General features: G+C 36.8%; 1 protein-coding gene and 2 long non-coding RNA genes across 9 annotated transcripts in view; 1 reads left to right on the top strand and 2 right to left on the bottom strand.

The window, feature by feature from the left end:
* Positions 1–20520, bottom strand: part of LOC100642299 (unconventional myosin-XVIIIa) — a 65608-nt gene that overhangs the window by 32989 nt on the left and 12099 nt on the right. For 3 of the 6 annotated variants that reach the window (XM_048411683.1, XM_048411682.1, XM_012315837.3), the window contains 7 exons: positions 3823–4011; positions 3174–3350; positions 2709–2909; positions 2391–2543; positions 1336–1919; positions 1079–1261; positions 216–478 (listed from right to left, as the gene is read on the bottom strand). In XM_048411683.1, coding sequence (XP_048267640.1) covers positions 216–478; positions 1079–1261; positions 1336–1919; positions 2391–2543; positions 2709–2909; positions 3174–3350; positions 3823–4011 — 1750 coding nt within the window. Of the gene's footprint in view, positions 1–215; positions 479–1078; positions 1262–1335; positions 1920–2390; positions 2544–2708; positions 2910–3173; positions 3351–3645; positions 3685–3822; positions 4012–4978; positions 5152–6640; positions 8775–20520 lie in introns of those variants that run through there. The other 3 variants (XM_003400368.4, XM_020866461.2, XM_048411685.1) reach the window with 3 other exon arrangements.
* Positions 11780–17506, bottom strand: LOC100642738. Its single transcript, XR_001099285.3, has 4 exons — positions 17361–17506; positions 16868–17193; positions 16535–16629; positions 11780–16460 (listed from the first exon to the last, which is right to left on the bottom strand). It is a non-coding gene; the product is annotated as an uncharacterized LOC100642738 (long non-coding RNA).
* LOC110119853 lies at positions 17792–19189 on the top strand. 2 transcript variants are annotated; one of them, XR_007226242.1, is made up of 4 exons: positions 17799–18074; positions 18151–18328; positions 18671–18857; positions 18952–19186. It is a non-coding gene; the product is annotated as an uncharacterized LOC110119853 (long non-coding RNA). The 2 variants fall into 2 exon arrangements; XR_002308364.2 differs by having other exon boundaries at positions 17792–18074; positions 18151–18857; positions 18952–19189.

The raw sequence follows: 20520 nt of genomic DNA, 5'->3' as shown, positions 1-20520 counted from the left end.
TCATTATAAAAAAGAAAATCTTTTTCTATTTTTATTAACTACGATAATCTAGCATATGTATTTCCAATACAATCAATTTTCCATAATTTTCTGAAGTGTATAATTAAAATTAATTCGGAAAATGAAAAATAATATGGAGTTTTGGTACAATAACATAAAAAAAAAATTATAATTCATCATAATTTGTAAAACAAAAAACAAACATATTTAAGTACCTCTATCTCCATAATGAGAAAACAATCGGTCTAAAAATGTCTCGTCGCTGCCACCAGGACATACTGTTTCTTCCTCTAACAGCCACAGAAGACCCTTTCGTTCTATTTGTCTACTTCCACTAAGGTCACTTTGGCTAGTTCGCAACATCGTTGCACCTTGCGAACTTCCACGATCTAGTAGCGAAATTAAACCCTGAGGTGATCCAATTCCATCTTCGTCGCAGTCATCTTCGTAATCTACGTCAATTCCTTCTTGGACGTACCTAAATTACACGGATGAGTTCAGTAGTAATATGCAATATATATCTATATCGAAGATTTTTAAGTTTTATTTCATTTATTTCATTATGGAATTTTCTTCGATTTAAATTCTTTGTGGTAGATTTTTATTTCATTTGATCTATGCATTATTGCTTTATTTTTTATTATCATCTATTTCAAAATTATCGAATTATATTCGAAAAATCATTACAAAGAATAAGTTATAGCACACACTATCTTCGTAACAACAAACGGGTTTGAAACATTCATCGATCGATTCATCTTCCATTTCTTTCGATATTTTAAGATAAAATTGAAATATTTCATGAGAAACACTACTTTTACTTAAATTTAGGACAACTAGGAAGAGATAGAAAATATGGATAACTTGTCTTAATCGATTATCGACATCGAATGACAATATCGAATAATAAATATTTTGTATTTAAACGTAAGAATAGTCTGTTCATTGTGTCCTGCATTATTGAGATAATCACATGAAACTATTTTGAACAAAGACATATTCATTCTACAGTATCTGATCCAAAACAATAATTAATCACTATATATATATAAACTTAATTAATTAGATTACAATGTACCTGTCCTTTGGTGCCACCAGTGTCGTATGATGAAACAACAGTTGCAGCCTTTCCTGCAAGTAATTGTGACACAGGTCTTCGAAACAGGCTCCCGTTTGTCGTCCACAGGAGGCTGGATTCTGAAAACCTGGCGAGTCACACAACAACAAAGAAGACACTGTGTGCACAGATGATGATATGGATCTGTGAAAGAATAAAGAACGACATTATCATCATTACTCTCATTCTATCCCTATTTACTCACAAAAAGAACAAACCTATTGATAAGAGCAGCTACGCAATGGAACACTTCAGAATAAAGTCCAATCAAAAGACCTTCCAGAGCATCTAATCCCATGATATCTTTGCTTTGTTCGGTAGGACTTGGTGTACGTAAAGCAGGCCTCGGAGTATTCGGTGTACCAGCACCGCCTCCATTAGAAGAAAACACTATTCTACTCAATTCCTCAACAGTAGTACCCAATAACGTTGCAGCCTTCTCTGCACATTCGACTCTTGCAAACTGCCATCGACTTTGCGAACTGGTGCCAGCCTTAACCGCACCAGCACAGCTCAGGTGATATATGCCAGCAAGGACTAGCCAAATGACTTTCTCGTCGGACTCGGAAACGCCGAGAATCCTAAAAGCTGCCACGATTCGATTAAACTCGACCATGGCACGCTGTTTGTCCTCGTGCTTCTGCAAAGGTGTAATGAACACATTGTTCTCTGCGACTAGATTGGTCAGGTGCAATTCCTTTCTGAGAGCACCCTCTGCGCCTGCCAGTAAACGGTAAATTGCATGGAAAGTTGGGTCTCCATTCGCTCTTCTGCCTATTCTCGACTTTTCCAAAAGTAGGACCTTGCGAACAAAATAAAAATCAGGTCAATATACCTTGGATATTTTTACAAAATTATCGCATAGTTAAAGTAAATAATTATATTAGGTACATATATGTATATATTTTTTACAACAAGAACATTTTATAACATTTCAATAAAGATCAAAAACATAAACCCGCTTAAAAAAGTTTTTTATCTTCAAATAATAATTCAAACTCTTTTGATATGCTCCACTTTCGAGGGTGTGTTCATTGGATCGATTGTGCCCTTTATCGAGGGCGTTACACCCCGAAGCCATAGCACTACCACAGTAAAAGAATTCTCTAATTCTCATGTAATTTACATTTTGACGTTTAGAAAATATACTACAAATAAAAATGAATTAAATGTTATACATCAACGATAAATATAGATTATTAATTGATTTACACTTCATGAAATGATATGTAGTTGAACAAAACGATTATCCGATAACGCATAATTGTATTACCTGCAAAGAAGCCGATGCTATTTGGCCCGATTGATCAAAGTCTAAACTGAAGAGCTGTGTAAAACGTGTTGCATTGGAATTCATGTGTGTTCTGCTGTTTCCAAATGCCTCCAATACTGTGAATAGGGCGTTGAGTTTCTCAATGGTCAAAATCTTTAACATTAATCAGAATAGACAGATTTTAAAAGATGGAACGATTTGTAAAATCTGCAATAATTGAAAAAAAAAAATAGGAATTCCTATTTATCTTAATTTTCTTTAATTTTTATTATAAAGGTAAGCTGATAATATTATCAAATTCTATAAATTTTCACTCACCTTGTTAACTGTGCCTGCAGCCAGTACAAGATAATGGAGAGCATGTTTAAAATTTGTTGTTTTGCCAGATCCGCTACGGCCAAGAAACACTAAGGAATGATCTCTCCGAGTCGCTAACATCCCTCTGTAAGCTGCTTGCGCCATCGCATAGATATGAGGTGGCATATCCTCGCTTTTGCATCCTCTAAACATATGTGCTACCTAAAAAGTAATAAAGAAAAAAAAGAGGAAAAAATAAGCAACGTAGTTTAGCAGAATTTGTTTGGCTTGTAAACGTCTTCATTCTCTGAATAAATTGAAATTAAGATTTTTATCTCACTTAAAAAGAAGGATGGTTTCAAACCACTAATAAATTTTAATTACAAATTCCATTAAAGACTAAAAGCAAGAATGTTCAATTTATTGCTCTTTCATAAGAAAAAAAAATGGTAAAAAGAAATAAAGGAATGCGTAAACGTCTCTTGCCTTTTCAGAGTAAATCGCTAATGGCGCCACCGGATTGATAATGATCATGCTATCTCCCGCATACGTGTGTATTAAATTACTGGCATAACGTTGTCTCAGTGTGTGGAGAACAGAAGATTCATTGAGAAAACGTAATTGCGAGAGTTCCTCGGCCTTGTCAAACTGAGGAGGGTTGGCCTGCGAAGAAAAGGAATAAATGATTAGTTTGATTTAACCTACTTGTTAGAGAATTGCGTCTGTGTGTTACGAATCATCGTAATAACTAGACTACGGATGTTTATGCATTTATGGAAAATATACGCTTGTAAAAATGTATAAAATATTCAAGCTATTTACTATATTATTTAATGGAAAAAGCGAACCTCTGTTTAAGTCCAATTTCTTTAGTTTTGCTCGCGAAAATAAGAATTTGCATAGAAATTCATAGTCTAGTAATAACTTTTCACTTCTTTCACTTTTTCTTTCTTATTACCGTAATTGGTGGTGCAATCGGGAGGAGTATAATCGGGAAGATTCTATATGAAAGATTAAATTAAAAACATAGAATATAATTCTTTATATTTTAAATGTTTTAAATATTTAGAATTTAAATACTTGAACATCATGGAAATTGATATTCAATGTCAAATAAACTTAATCAAACGAATACCTTTTCAACGTCCTCTTCATCGACGAGAAGTTCCTCGCCAGAAGTGGTTAAACGAATTCTTAGCTTTCCTGTGTCCGGATCTGCTGGACCACATTTCGTCGCAGGGGTAAAACCACCTCGATGTAATAACCAAATTCTTTCGGAACTCAGCCATGCTTGTTCTTGCGCCAGATGCTCCTCGGACCGTGCCTAGTCATCGACAAAAAGAAGAAAAGAAATTGCTTAAAATTCTACACAAATTTTCTAATCGTCGAATGTAACGTATCTTGCAAATTGAAATTAAACGAAAATAGATTGTTTCTGTGGCGTAGCTGTTCTTTCTCTATCTCAAGAGAAATCTAAAAGTTGCAAATCTAGAACTTCAATTACACGATGTTGCACATGTTTCTCTCCCTTTCCGACGTTACCACGCGTCAAAAAGAAAGTATTTGCTCACCTACGAGCTGTGTAGATTAGAGCACTAGTCGTACTTGAGAATCCATATTAAATGAATTACATCATTGATTAGAAAAATGTATTTCAACCTTGAAGTTCAACCTACGAGCTATCCATCAAAAACCAGCAAAATAGTTTCAGTTTCACCTATGCGAAATTTTATAGTATCGACGTACATAACTGATATTTAATGACTTTTACGCTTCAAATCGTGCACAATTATTCGTTCGTGCGATTATACAAAGTTCAAATTATTAAGAATTTTCATCCCCAATAAGGATCTTCCTCGAATGGAAATTTCAAGTTTCATTCTTCAGAAAATGTCCTCACTCGCATATTCGGGAAGCTGTTTTTCAATGTTCGAGAAATATTTATTAACAGGAGCAGCCTGCTAACGTACTATCGATAATAATTTACAAAAATATCTGGAAGAGTTTTCGACCAATAACGCGTCCCATTCTGACCGACAATATGTTTGTAAAAAAATGCGAAACTGTCGTTTAAATCATCGACATCCTTGAAAATGTCTGCGTTATTGGCACCGGTTTTGTACGCCTAATACTGCCATTTACATACCATCTTTACAGGCCTGACCTTAATCAAGTAGAACACTTAAAATTCAAGGCTTATAAAAGTCTGATGTAGCAGCTACCAATTCAGATGTAACAGCGAGATCAATTCCAATTTTATGCGTTTCCATAAACGTTATCGGTATATTTACCATATTTTCCACCTCGCACTTCCTCCTTCATTGACGAATAAAATTCCGACATCTTTATTAAAATATTGTACGGCTCTTTTCTTTCAAAACTCTAGCCAAACTCTAATTTGCACATGGTACGTAGCGCGTAGATGTCGCCGGTTCGATAACAATTCCCCTAATTTCGTGAATCACGCGGTGAGTCGCAACTGTGGGTGCACGCATATCGATTTCCGCGTGTCGTGTCAGGCGTTTTGCTAGAAAGCGTACTGACTTGTTCTATTCTACCATGTAAGAACGACGGCTCGTACGACTTCCTGGTAATAAATTACCATGAATCAAGCCCCAGGCTCCAGCCTGTACAACGATCGCATTGTTTCGCGAAACAAACAGAACACAGCGTACCTTCGAACACGAAAGATCCTAAATGGGAAAATTACACGATTGCGATGTGTTGCTCTTTTATCTGTTTCATGCTGCACCAACTAATCTCCATTTCTGTCTCATTTGCTGAATTATACCTTGTCAATTATACCTTGTCGATAATTAGGCATGGAAATGAGCGTTTAACTCGTTCGCTGTATGTACATGTATTGTATACGTCGATTTGGATGCAAATCGGCACGTATTTTCAGTCTATGCGCATGTACTTATGTATTTAAGTTTTATTTATCTTTGTCTAACACTGAGACTAAGAAATCAGTAAAAATAACCGGTGTCGGATCTATCGTCCTGGCAATTATTAAAAAGGTACAGGTGTTTTTTATAATGCTAATGTTTACTTTTATTAAGATAAAAATGTACTTACATAGATATTATGTACTTATTTATTTATTTTTGTTATACTGCTGTAATTAATTAATACGATTAATTGCATATGAAGCTGGTATTAAGAAATCGATAAAATTAAACTGGACGCGTGTATGAAACAAACTTGAAACTTCTGTGTCAATTTTAAAAATTAGTACATATGAGCTCTGACAGTTATTTGGAGGGAGACACGTGTTGCGACAGAGATAAATGGTGTTAAACACACTCATCTGCTGTCAGTGTAGTATACGTTGTATATATTTATGTCTTTACATTTGTAGCATGTACACATACAGTAACTATAAGAGAACAAAATAATAGACGCACAGCAAATAGCGTTGAACAAGGAATCCGAAGAGTCTGTTGAAACGTATAACGTGTCTTACTAAGAGTGCAAACTTTAATCTGGGGCATAAACTAAATATGTATCACGATATTGTGGACAACATTTTCATACGAAATATACGTCAAGTGTTACACTATTACGTGGCAAATATCGTACGAAAATTATTTGTTAAAGTTATATTTATACAAGTAATTAACTAAAGTATTATGCAAGATGTCCCAGTTTTTTCCAGCCAATCTTCTCCCACAACGATCTCGAGAAACGCGCATGTAAAATGCTCTAAGATAGGCACACACACACACATATGTATACACCTAGTTAAACGCCTTGGAAACACGCGGCCGCCAACGAAACATCCAATTTACCGATCATGAATAGCCGCATTCATCGGCTCTACGAATTCCCTATAGCTGCGCAACCATAATTTTCATACACGGCTCACCCAATCCCTCGCATAGCATGCATTGAGAAAGAGAGACAGAGCTACTGTAACTCTCGTTTCCGAAGGCGTGTCGATAATGACATACCTCGACTGTTTGCGGCGGTAGTCTATTTTGCAGAAGCACCTCGAGGCGTTTCATGCACTCCCCCGCGCCGTTCACCGTTTCACCCTCAACCTTTCGACGATCTGAGCCCTCGTCCACCACATCTTCGCCGTTCTGTCTTCTCTTTCCCTTTGCATGGCCTATCTTCTTCGCCAGAGCCATCTCCACGATCTCCTCCCATTCGATGATGTCCACGATCGGTTTTGAATTTCTTTGAAAGGCCGCGCTCTTCCGGTTCCTCTTCTGCGAGCCATTGTTCCATCCTTTCAATGACGATCCTCTCAGACCGAGGATCTTAAAGTCACCAGACTTCCCATTAGGCACCCTCTGCTCGATCTCCGCTGTGATCCTCCTCCACTTGCGCTCTCTAGGTGCCTTGATCACGTTGCTGTCGTCCCAACCCTCTTCCATCCGTTTGATTCTATCATCGATCGAACTCACCCTCAACGTGTCTGCCCAGCTCTCCTTTCTATTACACTTCGTTGATGTTTTCGATAACGAGGGGGATACGCGTAGGTTCTTGTTAGTTTTCTTCTTCGTGTTTGGAGCATTAGGTGACTTGACAGTGGCACTAACAGATGTATTTGCCGATGGCGAACGATCATTGTTATTTGTGGTCGTGAACACGTTCTCGCGTCCAGCTTCGGAAGAATGCAAGCTGTCGCTGTCACTGCATTCCCAAGAACTGGTGCCAGTTCTGTTGATTCTTCTGTTAGAAAATTTTGTTGCCACGTTTGCTACGACCGAAGTTTCGTTCAATGTAATGGACTTCCGGTCTTTTGGGAACCTGGTAGCAGGAAAGCAGATAGTCGCGCGACGATTGCTTTGTTTCGCTATGCCATTCCCGTGAGCCTTACCGCGACACGACCTGTGAAGCAAGTGATGCGCTCTCAGGGACTCTTCGTCGACCTTGTTTAGAGGCATCTCGATGGAAAAAGGCGCCGACAGTTCTTCTCAGTCTGTTTTCTCGTTTTTGTCCTCTCGCTTTCACGCGGGTTAATTATCCCTTCTTCCAGCTACGGGATCATCCGGTCTCACGAACTGATTCAGGCGCTCTTTTTTTCCCGCCGAAACCAAGTTTCGTAAAGTAACTTGTGAGTTTAATCGTGAAAATCCACTTTGAATCGGGTTTTTGCACGGGTAAAAGTAGGGACGCGTTCGCAACACTATCTGCTACCCGCTTGATAATAATCTGACACCAGTAGTTGATATACGTTGCTTTTATCCGTTCTATTAAACATGCATTACGTTCCACGTACCATATTATTGTGAAGCGATTTGTGAAAAACACGCCGTTTATTATCTTGCAATATTTTATCAACTCAATTGTCCAGACTCGTGTCCAATTAAAAATACGAAAATTATCTTCAGGATGCGTTAGTCACGGTTGTTCCTCATTGTTTATGTCTGACGTTCCAAATGCTCCGAAATATCAGTTTCAAATAATTTTACCGTTTTTAGAACTCGTAGGATTCATACACCAAGTTATTTAACGATCACCGACAATTACTATAACCGAAATAGGATGCTTTCTAAAAATTGTAGAGAATCTTTACAACAATTATTCGTTCCACCAGCACCTAAATTATTCGGTGTTTCTCTCCAACTGACACCTCTCGAAATACATAGCACCTTACACTTCAAGACATAAAAAACATTATTTGTTAGTAACCAAACACGAGGACGACATTGAACGGTAAATACCCGAATCGTTCGTCATTGAAATTAAAGCAGATCGAACAACAAACTCAGTAGGGATCCAACATTGCGATCGATAGTAGCGCGAACTCATTGTCGACATGTACACACGCGTGAACCGGAGAATCAAACTAACGAAAACACTTTAAATCGATTACTTAACGTTCAAAAAGATGAGAAATATTAATAACATGTTTGCAGGGAAATTTTAGAAAACTCCAAAATGACCAACGAAACGGAATCTTCGCTTCCTTCCTGTTTGGTCCAGATTGGGAGAGCTGAGGAAGGGAAGGAAAGGGCGAGGAGAGCAGGGCTCCATTCCGAGGAGCACCTCGAGCTCACCGAGTCTCGACTGAGGCAGGAGACAGCGGTGGTATCCCGAGACCGAAGCAGATCAAAAAGAAACGAAAGAGGCAGGCGTGCTCCCACGACTGAGGCGTTCCTTCTCTGCTTCGCGACGTCTTTCTCTCGCTGCTCCCTTCTTCGCTCTGTTCTCCGTCTCTGTCTCCGTCACCGTACACCAACTCTTTCACTTTACTCGTGTCCTCGTGATTATCCTCCGCAAATGAGATTTTCACCGATTACAAGCGATTGATTTCGTTGTCGCGGAGAAAAATATTTTTTCCATGACAAATAATTTTCTAGCGATCGATCGATTGAATTGCTGATTCGTGGGTCGCTTTAACTCTGGATTACCTTCGATATTTAGTTTCTACGGTGCTATATGGTCTGCACACCTGATCGCACGTGCGAACATTGTATACGGTGTAAAATTTCAAACGAGAACCTGTACCTCTACCGAGACGAGAAGATAGAACACATCGTTTATATAGTTCTTAACTGGTTTAAGATTCGATTATTTTTTAATTAAGTAACATTGTTTTTAGTAATCGTTAACAGTGGAAACCGGAGGAAATAATCGTCTCATAATCATTTTTTCTCATAACGAAATGAAATGCTGTTTACGGAGGGTTAATATTGCGTTAGCCTTCCTTTCTTCTCAGTTACGTCAGTCATAAATCGTAATAAAAGATTATATAATCTTATTGTGTTGTGTACCGTTCCGTCTGTTCTCAAAGGCTTTCGAGTATTTTTAATGGCTTCCCTTAACTCTTAACCCTCCGATTCCCATAAGTAAATAGAAACGTATTAATTTCATAATGACGGTCGTATAAAGCTCCAATTATGATCATGATACATTAAAAACGCTGGAACAAGTACAAGATGTATAACAAAGAGAAACATAGTAGAATAAAGATACAATCAATAAATATATTTACGACTTGAAACTAGTTTATGAAGAAGAAGTTTCGAAAAATCAGGCGAATATTTGCTGCCGATGATGAAAAACGAAAGAAACAACGTCTCTCGTAATTCGCCTGCTTCATTCGCCTCATAAGTCGCCCGAACGTTTTGTATAACGATACGACCGAACGATACAGTTTGAAAATTTGCGAAACAGGTTTTGTCATGTTGCACGAACATTTGTTATGATACGTTCAGATTATATTCCATGTACGACAATAAAAATGGAAACTTATTCTCGTCGCTCGACGCTAGTTGCTCCTATAAAACTTTCCTGCCATTCTAAAATAAAATTATATCTTCAAACATATTATTAAATACTTTAAAAAATGCTAGTGATCTTAGTTATCTTAATATAAGATAAGATACATTTTCGCAAACATAACGGAGGAAAGTGGCATGATTAAAAAATTCCTAAATCAAGCAGCTAACTTTATAAAATAGATATCAATGGATACCAATAGACACAGAAGATGCTAAAGTGGTTCTAAAGCGAACAACTATCAATTCACCTTTTAACGCCATCCTTTCCATTTGAAGGGAGCGATTCAAGCTCTCCGTTCAGCCAATAATTTGCATAAACACGGTTTTCGCAGAAACAACACGAGAAGAAAAGAAAATCTGTATACACGGAGGATGTATTTTCATCTTTAATCTCTTCGATGGCCTCGTCACCTTTTCCTGCGAGCATAGATCACTATAGACGACGTTGTTAAATCCACGACAAATGCGAGGAGTTCAACTTCGACTAATTGAAACACGCTGTAATTGCATCCTCGATAATCCATTCGATTCTTTTGGCAAATTATACGCGAGGATCGAAGGAGAAAGATATAACAAGCATCGATAGGATAACGAGATAAAACGACAAAGAACTGAATTTTAAAAACGATGTTCCTTAAAACATGGATAATACGATTTATCGTATTCTTCATCTATGGTCTTCACGCGGGATTATTCAATGAAAAGTTGCTAAACTCACCATGTTTTCCCAACAGTTGCCAATTTTTCTAAAATCTCTGGACACTGTTAGAAATGTTTAACATACAAAACACGAGAAAAAAGAAACGCGAATAAAACAATTAACTTACGTGGAAATTTCGACGGGGACAGTTTAATTACACGGTTGGCATACCTGATGCTTTGTGATTATGGAAATTACTTGCTCTACGCTGTAATCAAAGGAGATTACAACAATGAGTCGCGTTCATTTAAGACGCGTTGCGTTATTCCGGGCCGGAACTTCTTCATGACGAAACTTATTATCGTCAGGATGTTAATAAAAATAAGGAAGGCTCGGATATACAATTAAAAATGTGTTCACTGGGCAAAAACAAAAGAAGTATAGACGAACTCGAAGATGGTGTCCCGCTGGGGATAGCCATCCACGTGTTATTTAGCAATAAAGCTAGAAAAATTTACCGAATGTCCAGCTGGGCAAATTGTAAAGTACAAATTAAATAAAAAAAAAAATCGTTTCGCTGATGCTTCGTATTTTTATTACAATCTTTTAATTAATTAAGAATTTCTGATCCACAGTGTACTAATGGCAAAAGGTCAATATATAGTATAGTATCTTCTAAGAATTTCAATATTAGCCATCATTTCAACATTTGCATTTTTCCTTCGTAATCCTTTTTCCATCGATCGCTTTGGTGCCAAATTACAGCTCCCTAATATTGGGTTGGCAACTAAGTCATTGAGAATTTTGTCGTTGGGAGATAACCCAACAGTAGAAAACGGTAGATTCGATATGAAAGAAACGAGATTAAAAATGGAGTTTCATATTCTCTCCTCTGTTATCGTTTATCGTTTCTTCGTTCGATACCAAATGACAGCTTACTAGCCACGGATAATCTTACAGGACGGAAAAAAGACAGAAAAAGTAAGGCAGATACGAGAGGCTACAGTTTTAATGTACCTAATCTTCGGTGTTACGAGTTTCTTAAAATAGTAGCATCTTTTCTCGAAAGCCCGTGACTCTGTTCGTTCTGTTGCTCTCTCAGCACGCGGATCGCGTGCACCAGGACGCACGTGACGAGTCTGCAAATGCCTCGTCTTCGCATCTCACAGTTGGGGACTTGCCTTTTTTCCAGCCAGCCTCTTTTACGCGCGTCGCAAGAAACTTCAAGCGGCTTCTGTTTTTGTGCGATCCTCTCGTGATGTATGCCACCACAGATTGTCGTGTATTCATAAAGCTAACCAGGGACGCTCGATTACACTTTCGAGCAGAGAAAAAATTACAGAAGGGAACGAGCGAAGCAAAAGTTTTTCCATTTGCCCACACACAACGTGGTAAACGTATATACTGTTTTCTAATTCTTTTTACACTTCCAGCTCCAATGTGCAATAGTTACGCTTAACGGTTCAACTTCTTCCTGGAATAATTGTCGTCGTGGTGGAAGATGTCGGGAACGAGATAATCTTCACTGGAAACCGTAACTTATATTTATTCTTTCCTTCTTTTAACGCAAACAGATTAACTTTTGACTTTAGAACAAACACACAAAGAAATGTAAATGAACATAGTAATCAAACCGATCAATAGCGAAACTTTTTCAACTGGAATTTAGAATTACGAGTCATTTGCAGTTCAATCGCGTGTATGTTTTAAACATTACGTGAAATGGAATTTTCCGGATGAATAATATTCTATATGGAGTGTACGTTGTTGCCGTCAAGGTCAAACATAAAATGCACGCCTGTCATTTCCTGATTAAGCTAGTAATTCAATATAACCCAACGCTATTTAAATATTTATATGCCACACATGAATGTCCTAAAATAGATTTTATTACCAACTATGGATTGAAAATGAAAAAACTCATCATTCCACAAACATTGCTGGTAAACTACGAGAAAATATTCTCAATACTCACGATATTAGAAGTACTTCACGACACTTAACAAGGAGAAAAAATCTGCCTACGAAATCTCTCGACCTACGCCTAATACTTATCTACCCACTTAAGAGACGCATTTCTATAAAATCCCTAAAACAGCCAGGTTACGCGTGCACTACAGCATCATAAATATGTTACAGTTAACAACTACTAATGTCATAATTAATCTAAATTATCAGGCAAACGACCAATCAATCAGAGTTGTGTGTTGGCGCAAGAGATTGCCATCTAAAATACAGTGGCGGATAAAAGAAAATTGGATATTTATACCTCCGTATTAATATTATATATTATATGGATAATGAGTTTGTTGTACTAAATATCTTGCATATATGTACAATTGCATGTCTACGTAATAAAGATTTCAATTAGAAACTTGTAAGAATAAAAGAGAGTAATTTAATAAATTTGGTTAATTAGTGAAATATATTTCTGTTATTAATTATTAGTTACGATGATTATATGTTGCGTAATTTCTATGCAACATATTTTCAGATTTGTTTCAGATTTTACCAATACACTCGCCGTACATCAGCTGGCTGCTGAAGCGAGCGAAACTCTCATTGAAAGAAGACCAAAAAGAGAACACTCCACTGACCTCACTAAAGAAATAAAATAGTCAAACTCGAAGATGGTATCCCGCTGGGGGTAGCCATCCACATGGTATTTGGCAATTAAGATAGACAAATTTAGCAAATGTCCAGCTGGGCAAATTGTAAAGTACAAATTAAATAATAAAAAAAAAAAACTCATCGTATAGTCCAGTGTCGTAACAGTGCTAATAAAATTGTAAAATATTTCGTACAACAAATATAATATATTCATAAATACAATACGATACTTTCTAGTATACTATGGTTAGTATTTCGTGAACCTGTCTACGTAATCCATCTATCCTCTAAGTCCGTCATTTAAAAATTCCCTTTACTATCGGATCGACAAGGATGAGGCGCAAACCGTGGTGTCCCATGACAGGAGAAATGGGGAAGATCAAACACGTGATTACGCGATGCATTGAAAGGCGACACGTAACAGATGAACGAGAATACATTGCGGAAGGCGTGGGAAGCCGGGTTCTCAATAGCTGTGAAGAATTCCTTTGTAGCCGGATTTTTAAACGAGTGAAATATGTTGTCGTCCGTGCTCTGGCTGGTACCTAAAATCATCCCGGTCCGATGACACATCGACGTCACGCATTCTTCGACGAACCGTAGACGTATTATACGGGCAAAAGGCGAGAAACGACGAGGTTGTGCGAGCAAGCGTGGGCGAATTACCACAGCACAATTTCTACGCTGTCGTTACGTGACACGCCGATTCATAGAAGCCTAGAGACACGGTACATACGTGGACAACCGAGTTCTAGATCCAACAAAGCCGTCCAGCTTGCGCAAGTTAAGAAAGTATGGGAGAAAATTTGAGACACGTGTTTGCTTACCAGCTAAAGTATTTAGAATATGCCGGCTCTGAGCTTTGTTACAAGATTCTTGTGCCAGCTACGTTAATACATTCAGGGGCGAATATTTCTTAAGCTTTAAAAAGATTCAGGCGCTGTAACAGAATTCTATGGACTTTTCTATGGATGCTGCATTTCCTAGAGACGATCTATGAACGTGACGTAGAGAACAATTATGAGTGGATACTAGTGGAATGGATAATCTGTAATGAAAATAAATATTCAAAATATTTATCATTTTAAAAGGAGGATTTTTCTATTGCGTATTTTTCTATTTCCATTCCTTATGTTCCTTCTTTTCTTTCTTTTTCGAGACAGAAAATTGACGAGATTTTGAATTTTAGTATGTGAGATAAAATAGGCAATTACGGTTCACTGGCGCTTTTTAAAATTTACGATCGTGTAGAAGCTTTAGTACGCTACTTCAAAGAGTTGTTTGCCCGCTGTACACCGAAGAATACTTGAAATCTCGTTGAGTGGAGCGTAACAACCGCTTCAAAGACTGACGACACTACTTTAAAAGTTATATTTGGGAGTTACCACCCTACTTCTCTTTAGTTCTACTTCGCTTATTTTCCAAGTAGCAACGTTGCTCTGTTTAAAAAACTCTTGTCCCGTAGTTTAATATCAGTACAGACACTTCTAAAACATTACGCGACATTCCCTCTGTCTGATGTCGTTCTATCGATCAATTACTCGATACACGATCTTAATAGGGTAATTCACTTCAAGTATTACCTATTAAACATTATATATGGAAATTTTATGCATATTATAGGTATTTAAAAAAAAATGAATAGCGAATGAAAAAGAATTCACTGCTATCCTATGATTATGAATAATTCATTACGATTTTAAAAAACACAAATGTATTTGTTCGCGGATGGTAAAGAATGCCATTCGAAAAGTGTGGTAAAATCTCGAATGCGAAAATGACAAGGTACGGCGCCGAGACGAAAGGCTGTGGAAGGTGAAACAACTAGAATTAAAGCGTAGGCTGGATCCTTGTAGCGGTACCGTAACGTAACAGACTCAACCTAGTAGCGCAACAAATCATGAGGAACAATCGCGCAGATTTAATTAGCCTTTACTTTCTAACGTGGCTTGATGCAACTGCTACTTCTATTAATCAACCAACGAGTTGCCGCTCATCTCGCTTTCGCGCCTCTTCTATGAAACTGTTTCGCGAAATGTGAATAACGTTTTCTTATATGGAACATCTGATAACAGGGAGACAGGTTTGGTAAGGAAAGTTCGCAGGTAACTGATTCCGCGAAAGAACGTCTACTTCTGTGAAAGAGCGTGATATTAGTTCCCTTTTCTCCCCGTTTTTTTAACCTTGCTACGTTCTTTCACAAGAAGATTCAATATTCCAGTCCATTACGGTCCATCCGCATTTTTCTAATGTTAAAAAGCATCTCAAGTTTGAAGAAAATATGGAAAAATTGTTATTGATGTGAAAATTGGGTGGTACGATTCCTGGTTTAAATTTTATATCAAAGTTTCTTCTTTTTGTATGCCAAAACGAGAACAATAAATTGAAGTGTAAAAATTGGAGAATCACAGCTTAATACACCTAGCGCTCTACTTTTCTATTTCGCGAAGAAACGAATCTTCTAAATTAGTCGTATCCTCCTTTTGCCTGAAACGACCTGTTTGCCTTAATAGCGAAGGATGCTCCAAACCTTTCAGCGATAATGTACGTCAGCAACTTCGAAATATGTTGCAGAATGAACATTTCGATTGCCTTTGAAAAAGCTGCAACCACGTTTGCATTCTTCGTTCGAGTCCTTTTCACGGGGTTGCTTTTGCGTATAAGAACGTAGGCAACACTTGCATTGCTTTACGTCCGAAAAAACAGCGAACGTGACACGAATGATGTTACAGCTTGAAAACTGCCTCGTTTCGGATAGGCGTAAGTATGCCACGGCTTTGTCGTGTATCGGTGCATGTGTTCGCAACAATCCGCAATATTCACCGGTGTACTTATTCACCAACGTCAGTCCGGCCTGTCACTCGACATGAGTCATCAGCGTTATCCTCTTGCAAACCACATTCAATATTTGCATTGTGCTTCCTTGCCTACAGATCGTTCCTCTTACCTACCGATCGTATAATCGCGACCAGGTCGAGTTCGAGTTTCATCTCCAACCTATCCATTTTTTTTACCAAATACCGATTTGTTCGAATGTCCACAGCGTTCGCTATAAATTGAATTTAATAGGAAAATGTTGGACCTTAAACGTACACCGTTGATAAAACATTGCTTCTAGTAGAAAGATATTGAATTTTGTGAACATACATTATTGGGTTGGCAACTAAGTGATTGCGAATTTTGTCATTATCACCTAATGACAACACCCGCAATGACTTAGTTGCAAACTCAATAGAACGAGTGATCGAATATTTGACATCTTGATGGAATTGGACCAAAATATTCCTAAGTAGAATGATTCACGTTATTGATATGAATATAGTGTATATCGATAAATATATATTGCACGTAATACTAACTTTCTTTGCTTGGAAATATCTCTATCGTGTTGGAAACTTCTCTATATTAAACTGCTGGCATAATGTGCGAGAGCTGACAATTTTTCTTTAGGTTCCTGGCGTAAAAAAAAATTAATAATAATTGCAGTTTTGATTCGTCAACTTACAGTACTTTTCATCTACCAGCTACGAACGACCGCAAAGATTGAAATAATCAGAATATGCATAAAACAGTACCAAGTATATGTGTGTAATAATAATATCAATATAAAAATAGAAAATATCTGAAGGGAGTTTCAGTGGTTTAGAGTTTAGGCTAAAATGGTGGTGAAGACGGTCATTAAACTCTCGTACCTTGTTGTTCGCGTTGCAAGCGTGGGCAACGAACTTCTTTTGGAAACTCGATATTTATAGAAAGGCAATAGGTTGACGTCATTCTCGGACTGCACCTATAAGTGCATCCTTTTCGATGCCGCCTGTTCCTGCGTAACATTACTTTACAGCCCTACAGTGACGATGTTGAAGAATTTTACTACCGTTAATTCGCCACTGTTCGTCAAATTAATGTATCACGTGAATTACTTTCTTTTCCTTGTATCTCACACTGTCTCCGAATATTTACTACAATTCCACTAAGCCAGTGCTTATCATATCGTTACTAATTTAAAAGACCTCTGCCACTACAAAAAAAAAAGAAATGTTCATTTCAAAATAGCAAAATAATTACATTCGTATTTTAAACGTAGTCTAACCTATTTTATCCTAGTTCTAACTCGATATGTAACACTGTGTTCAGTTCCCTAGACTACAAATATTAATTTAATTTTAGACGCGTGTAATATATTACCTGAGTGTGTTACGGATCAATTTCACCGTGTTATTGAACGCGTTATTCGATCTCGCTTCAATTATATCGATAACTGTTAGCCAATGGAGCAGAAATAGACTACTCATTGCTAAGTAACTACTGCTTACTTGTAACTGCATGTTATACAAATTAATTACTAGCCATTTAAATATCGTGACTGGCAAACATTAGAAAGTAAAATTTTCGTGACAAAGCTCGACTTGTCTAGGAAATAAATTCACGAACTGAAGAAATTAACATTTACACAGAGTAGCTGGAGAAAGACTCGGAGTGATCGTAAAATATTTTTAATTTCACCATACATAGCATAGTTACCAATATCTATTCCCTATAGAAAGTTCAAAGTATCTATTGGGTTGGCAACTAAGTGATTGCGGATTTTGTCAATACCAGCTAATGACCAAATCCGCAATCACTTAGTTGCTAACCTATATCTGACGCCAGAATTAAAGAAAATCTCGAGGATAAGGAAATAATTATTTTCTAAATCGTAGATTCGTTCGTTGAATTTGTAAAAGCGTTATAACCAAGAAACCTTGATCCAATTCGATTAACATTGTTGCTTGTATAAGCACATTCATCCTGCACGGTAATTCAAATGGACAGAATAATGCGTTCGGACGTAATGCAGTAGCGTGTAATTTTGATCGTACAATTTTACATCAACACGAACGCCATGAATACAAACTAACAGTGCGTGGTTTACATCATTAATTACCGTTCATGTGTACGACAAGTAGAAGATTAAACGAAGCCATCTGTATTTTAGCGCAGAGAACAAAGTTATCAGGAGGAGCCAGTTGGTTAGTTTGCTTTTGGAATAACATGAAAGGAGAACATGCGATCAATGATTAGTATAATGCATACAGTGGTTGCTATAATTAGACAGAAGCACTTGAACGTTATGAAGATGAAAGACGCGAAGAATGTAAAAGGAAATATAAAAGGTAGTTTCCGTGAAATCGTTACTTTTAACTTCAGGAATTAATTTTACTACTTTTAACTTAGAAATTCTTTCCATCCTTTCTTCTCCTCCTTTTTATGGTTAATATTAATATTTATACCATCAATATGGTAATAATAATTTTAATACTATTCTTAGTATCATCCAGAAATAAGAGATCAGAAATAATTTATTTTGCTCATCAACTCATTGCAAAGGTACAAACAGGTTGTTGCTAAAGAACATCCAAGTCAGTAAATCGACCGTTAGTACATCGGATCCACTCGATCGCACTCTACTTTACCAACCATCAATACATATAAATACATATATGTTGTTTCAGCAGAGATACGAACCTCGTTTTGAGTAGACTAATTGTAACCAATTATAGGATACAAATCCGGATTATATACCAAATAAATTTTTTCAAACAAATTTAGTTAATTAATTATCCATATATAATAGGAAATCGTAGTAGACAATAACAACAATGATCAACAAATGACGAATAATCGCTTAATTAATGTGAAATTGTAAGTTTCAAAAAATTAATATACATTTGAATTATATACTTAACAGGTATTTAATCTTGAACTCACATTTTCCTGTTAATATACGTATTTATAGAATGAAGTCAATAATGCACAAACCGAGGAGGTGGAATGAAAAGTTCTTGAAATAAAGAAGATAGCCTTACAGCATATGGCGTAACTTTAATAGGCCAGCTATCGGAAAATTCTATCGCATTGCTTTTACCTCCTTGCCATTTAAAAGGCTCTTATACCGCTAGAGAGCATATGACCTTACTTTTATTGCTGTAACTCAAAATACAAAACAACAGATACAATATTCATACTAGAAGCTATACTGCGAATTTTTTTAAATTCATACATTCCGAGTATCTATATAGTATAGTAAATATAATTCAATTTAATAAATCAAAGAGTACCGTTTACATTTCTCAACGTATGTATAACGAGTCAAACCTATCTCTACTATCTTCGCCTAGCTTCTACTTGAAAGCATCACTTTTCTTTTTCCATGCACTCGCGAATCACTCGAAACTATCCAACCAGATTCGAACTTTCGTTCCATTTCTACATGTGACGCACCCTGCATATTTTTATCGCGCTCGTCTTATTACACGTCCCAAGGCGAGTGCAAGGCGTTTCAATAACATACATTTCTACAGCAACTACCACTTTCGCACGGTATTGTCGCGAACGACGACGATTAACGGACAGCAAAATGCCGTGGCTCGGACAGAATTCTCGTTATGCATTAACTTGGAAATGATAGGAAGTTGTGCTTGGTATTTATCGCTGGCAGCAAATCATGGAAACAGCCGGTGATTGCTTAATCAGAGGCGCTTCACCTTGTTGAATTTTCTTCGAGCGTAAATTAATCGTTGAGACGACACGACTATATTATTCGTTATTATTATTATTTATATTGTTTGGTATTTCGTGGGAATTCGATTAACTAGAGAACAGATCGTATAAATAAATTATACCTGATTGTTTTTCACTTAAATATTTTGCGATTATTCCAGACATTGCTATCAGGCATAAGTGACTGATAAGAATTTTTAATTTATTTTATTAATTTATGTGCAGTTGATTGAAAGAAATTAATCATTGCATTGTACCGATTTCATCGGTTGATGCCATTCTTTAATCGTCAATTGATAATTGAAAATATTAATCATGCGAAAAATTAAAATGTGAATCACGAACCGCTGATAACATCATCAATCATCAATTGCTAATTTTTTGCCGAAGTTTAATTAAAATTTCATTGGATATACATACTCGAACGCAAGTGTTTACGATTGAAACTGATTGATAAAATATTAAAATCGTGATCATCGCATGTGTCTCGTTTAAATATTCAAATTGAGACAAGTCGCTGGGTGCGCCAGAAGAAAATAAAAATTAATCTCGAAATTAATTAATAAATATCGCGTTAATCGCAAACGCATAGTATGTCGTATGATCGATAGCAAATCAATTCCCATTCAGACATATTTTTAACTTGCAAGAGTTAATTTATTTTTTAGAGATATTGAAAATTGATTTAAAGCACTTTCTTAGAAAACAATGAGTAAGCAAGAAGCATGGTTCGAAAGCATCGAGCATTCAACAAATAATACCTTCCTTTATTGTATTAGATTAAGCGTTATCTTCGATGCTGTTA

This window comes from Bombus terrestris, chromosome 14 (genome assembly GCF_910591885.1).
Source record: "Bombus terrestris chromosome 14, iyBomTerr1.2, whole genome shotgun sequence".
NCBI lineage: Eukaryota > Metazoa > Arthropoda > Insecta > Hymenoptera > Apidae > Bombus > Bombus terrestris.
Note: the sequence above shows the minus strand (reverse complement) of the source record. Positions and strands in the feature narration are given on the sequence as shown.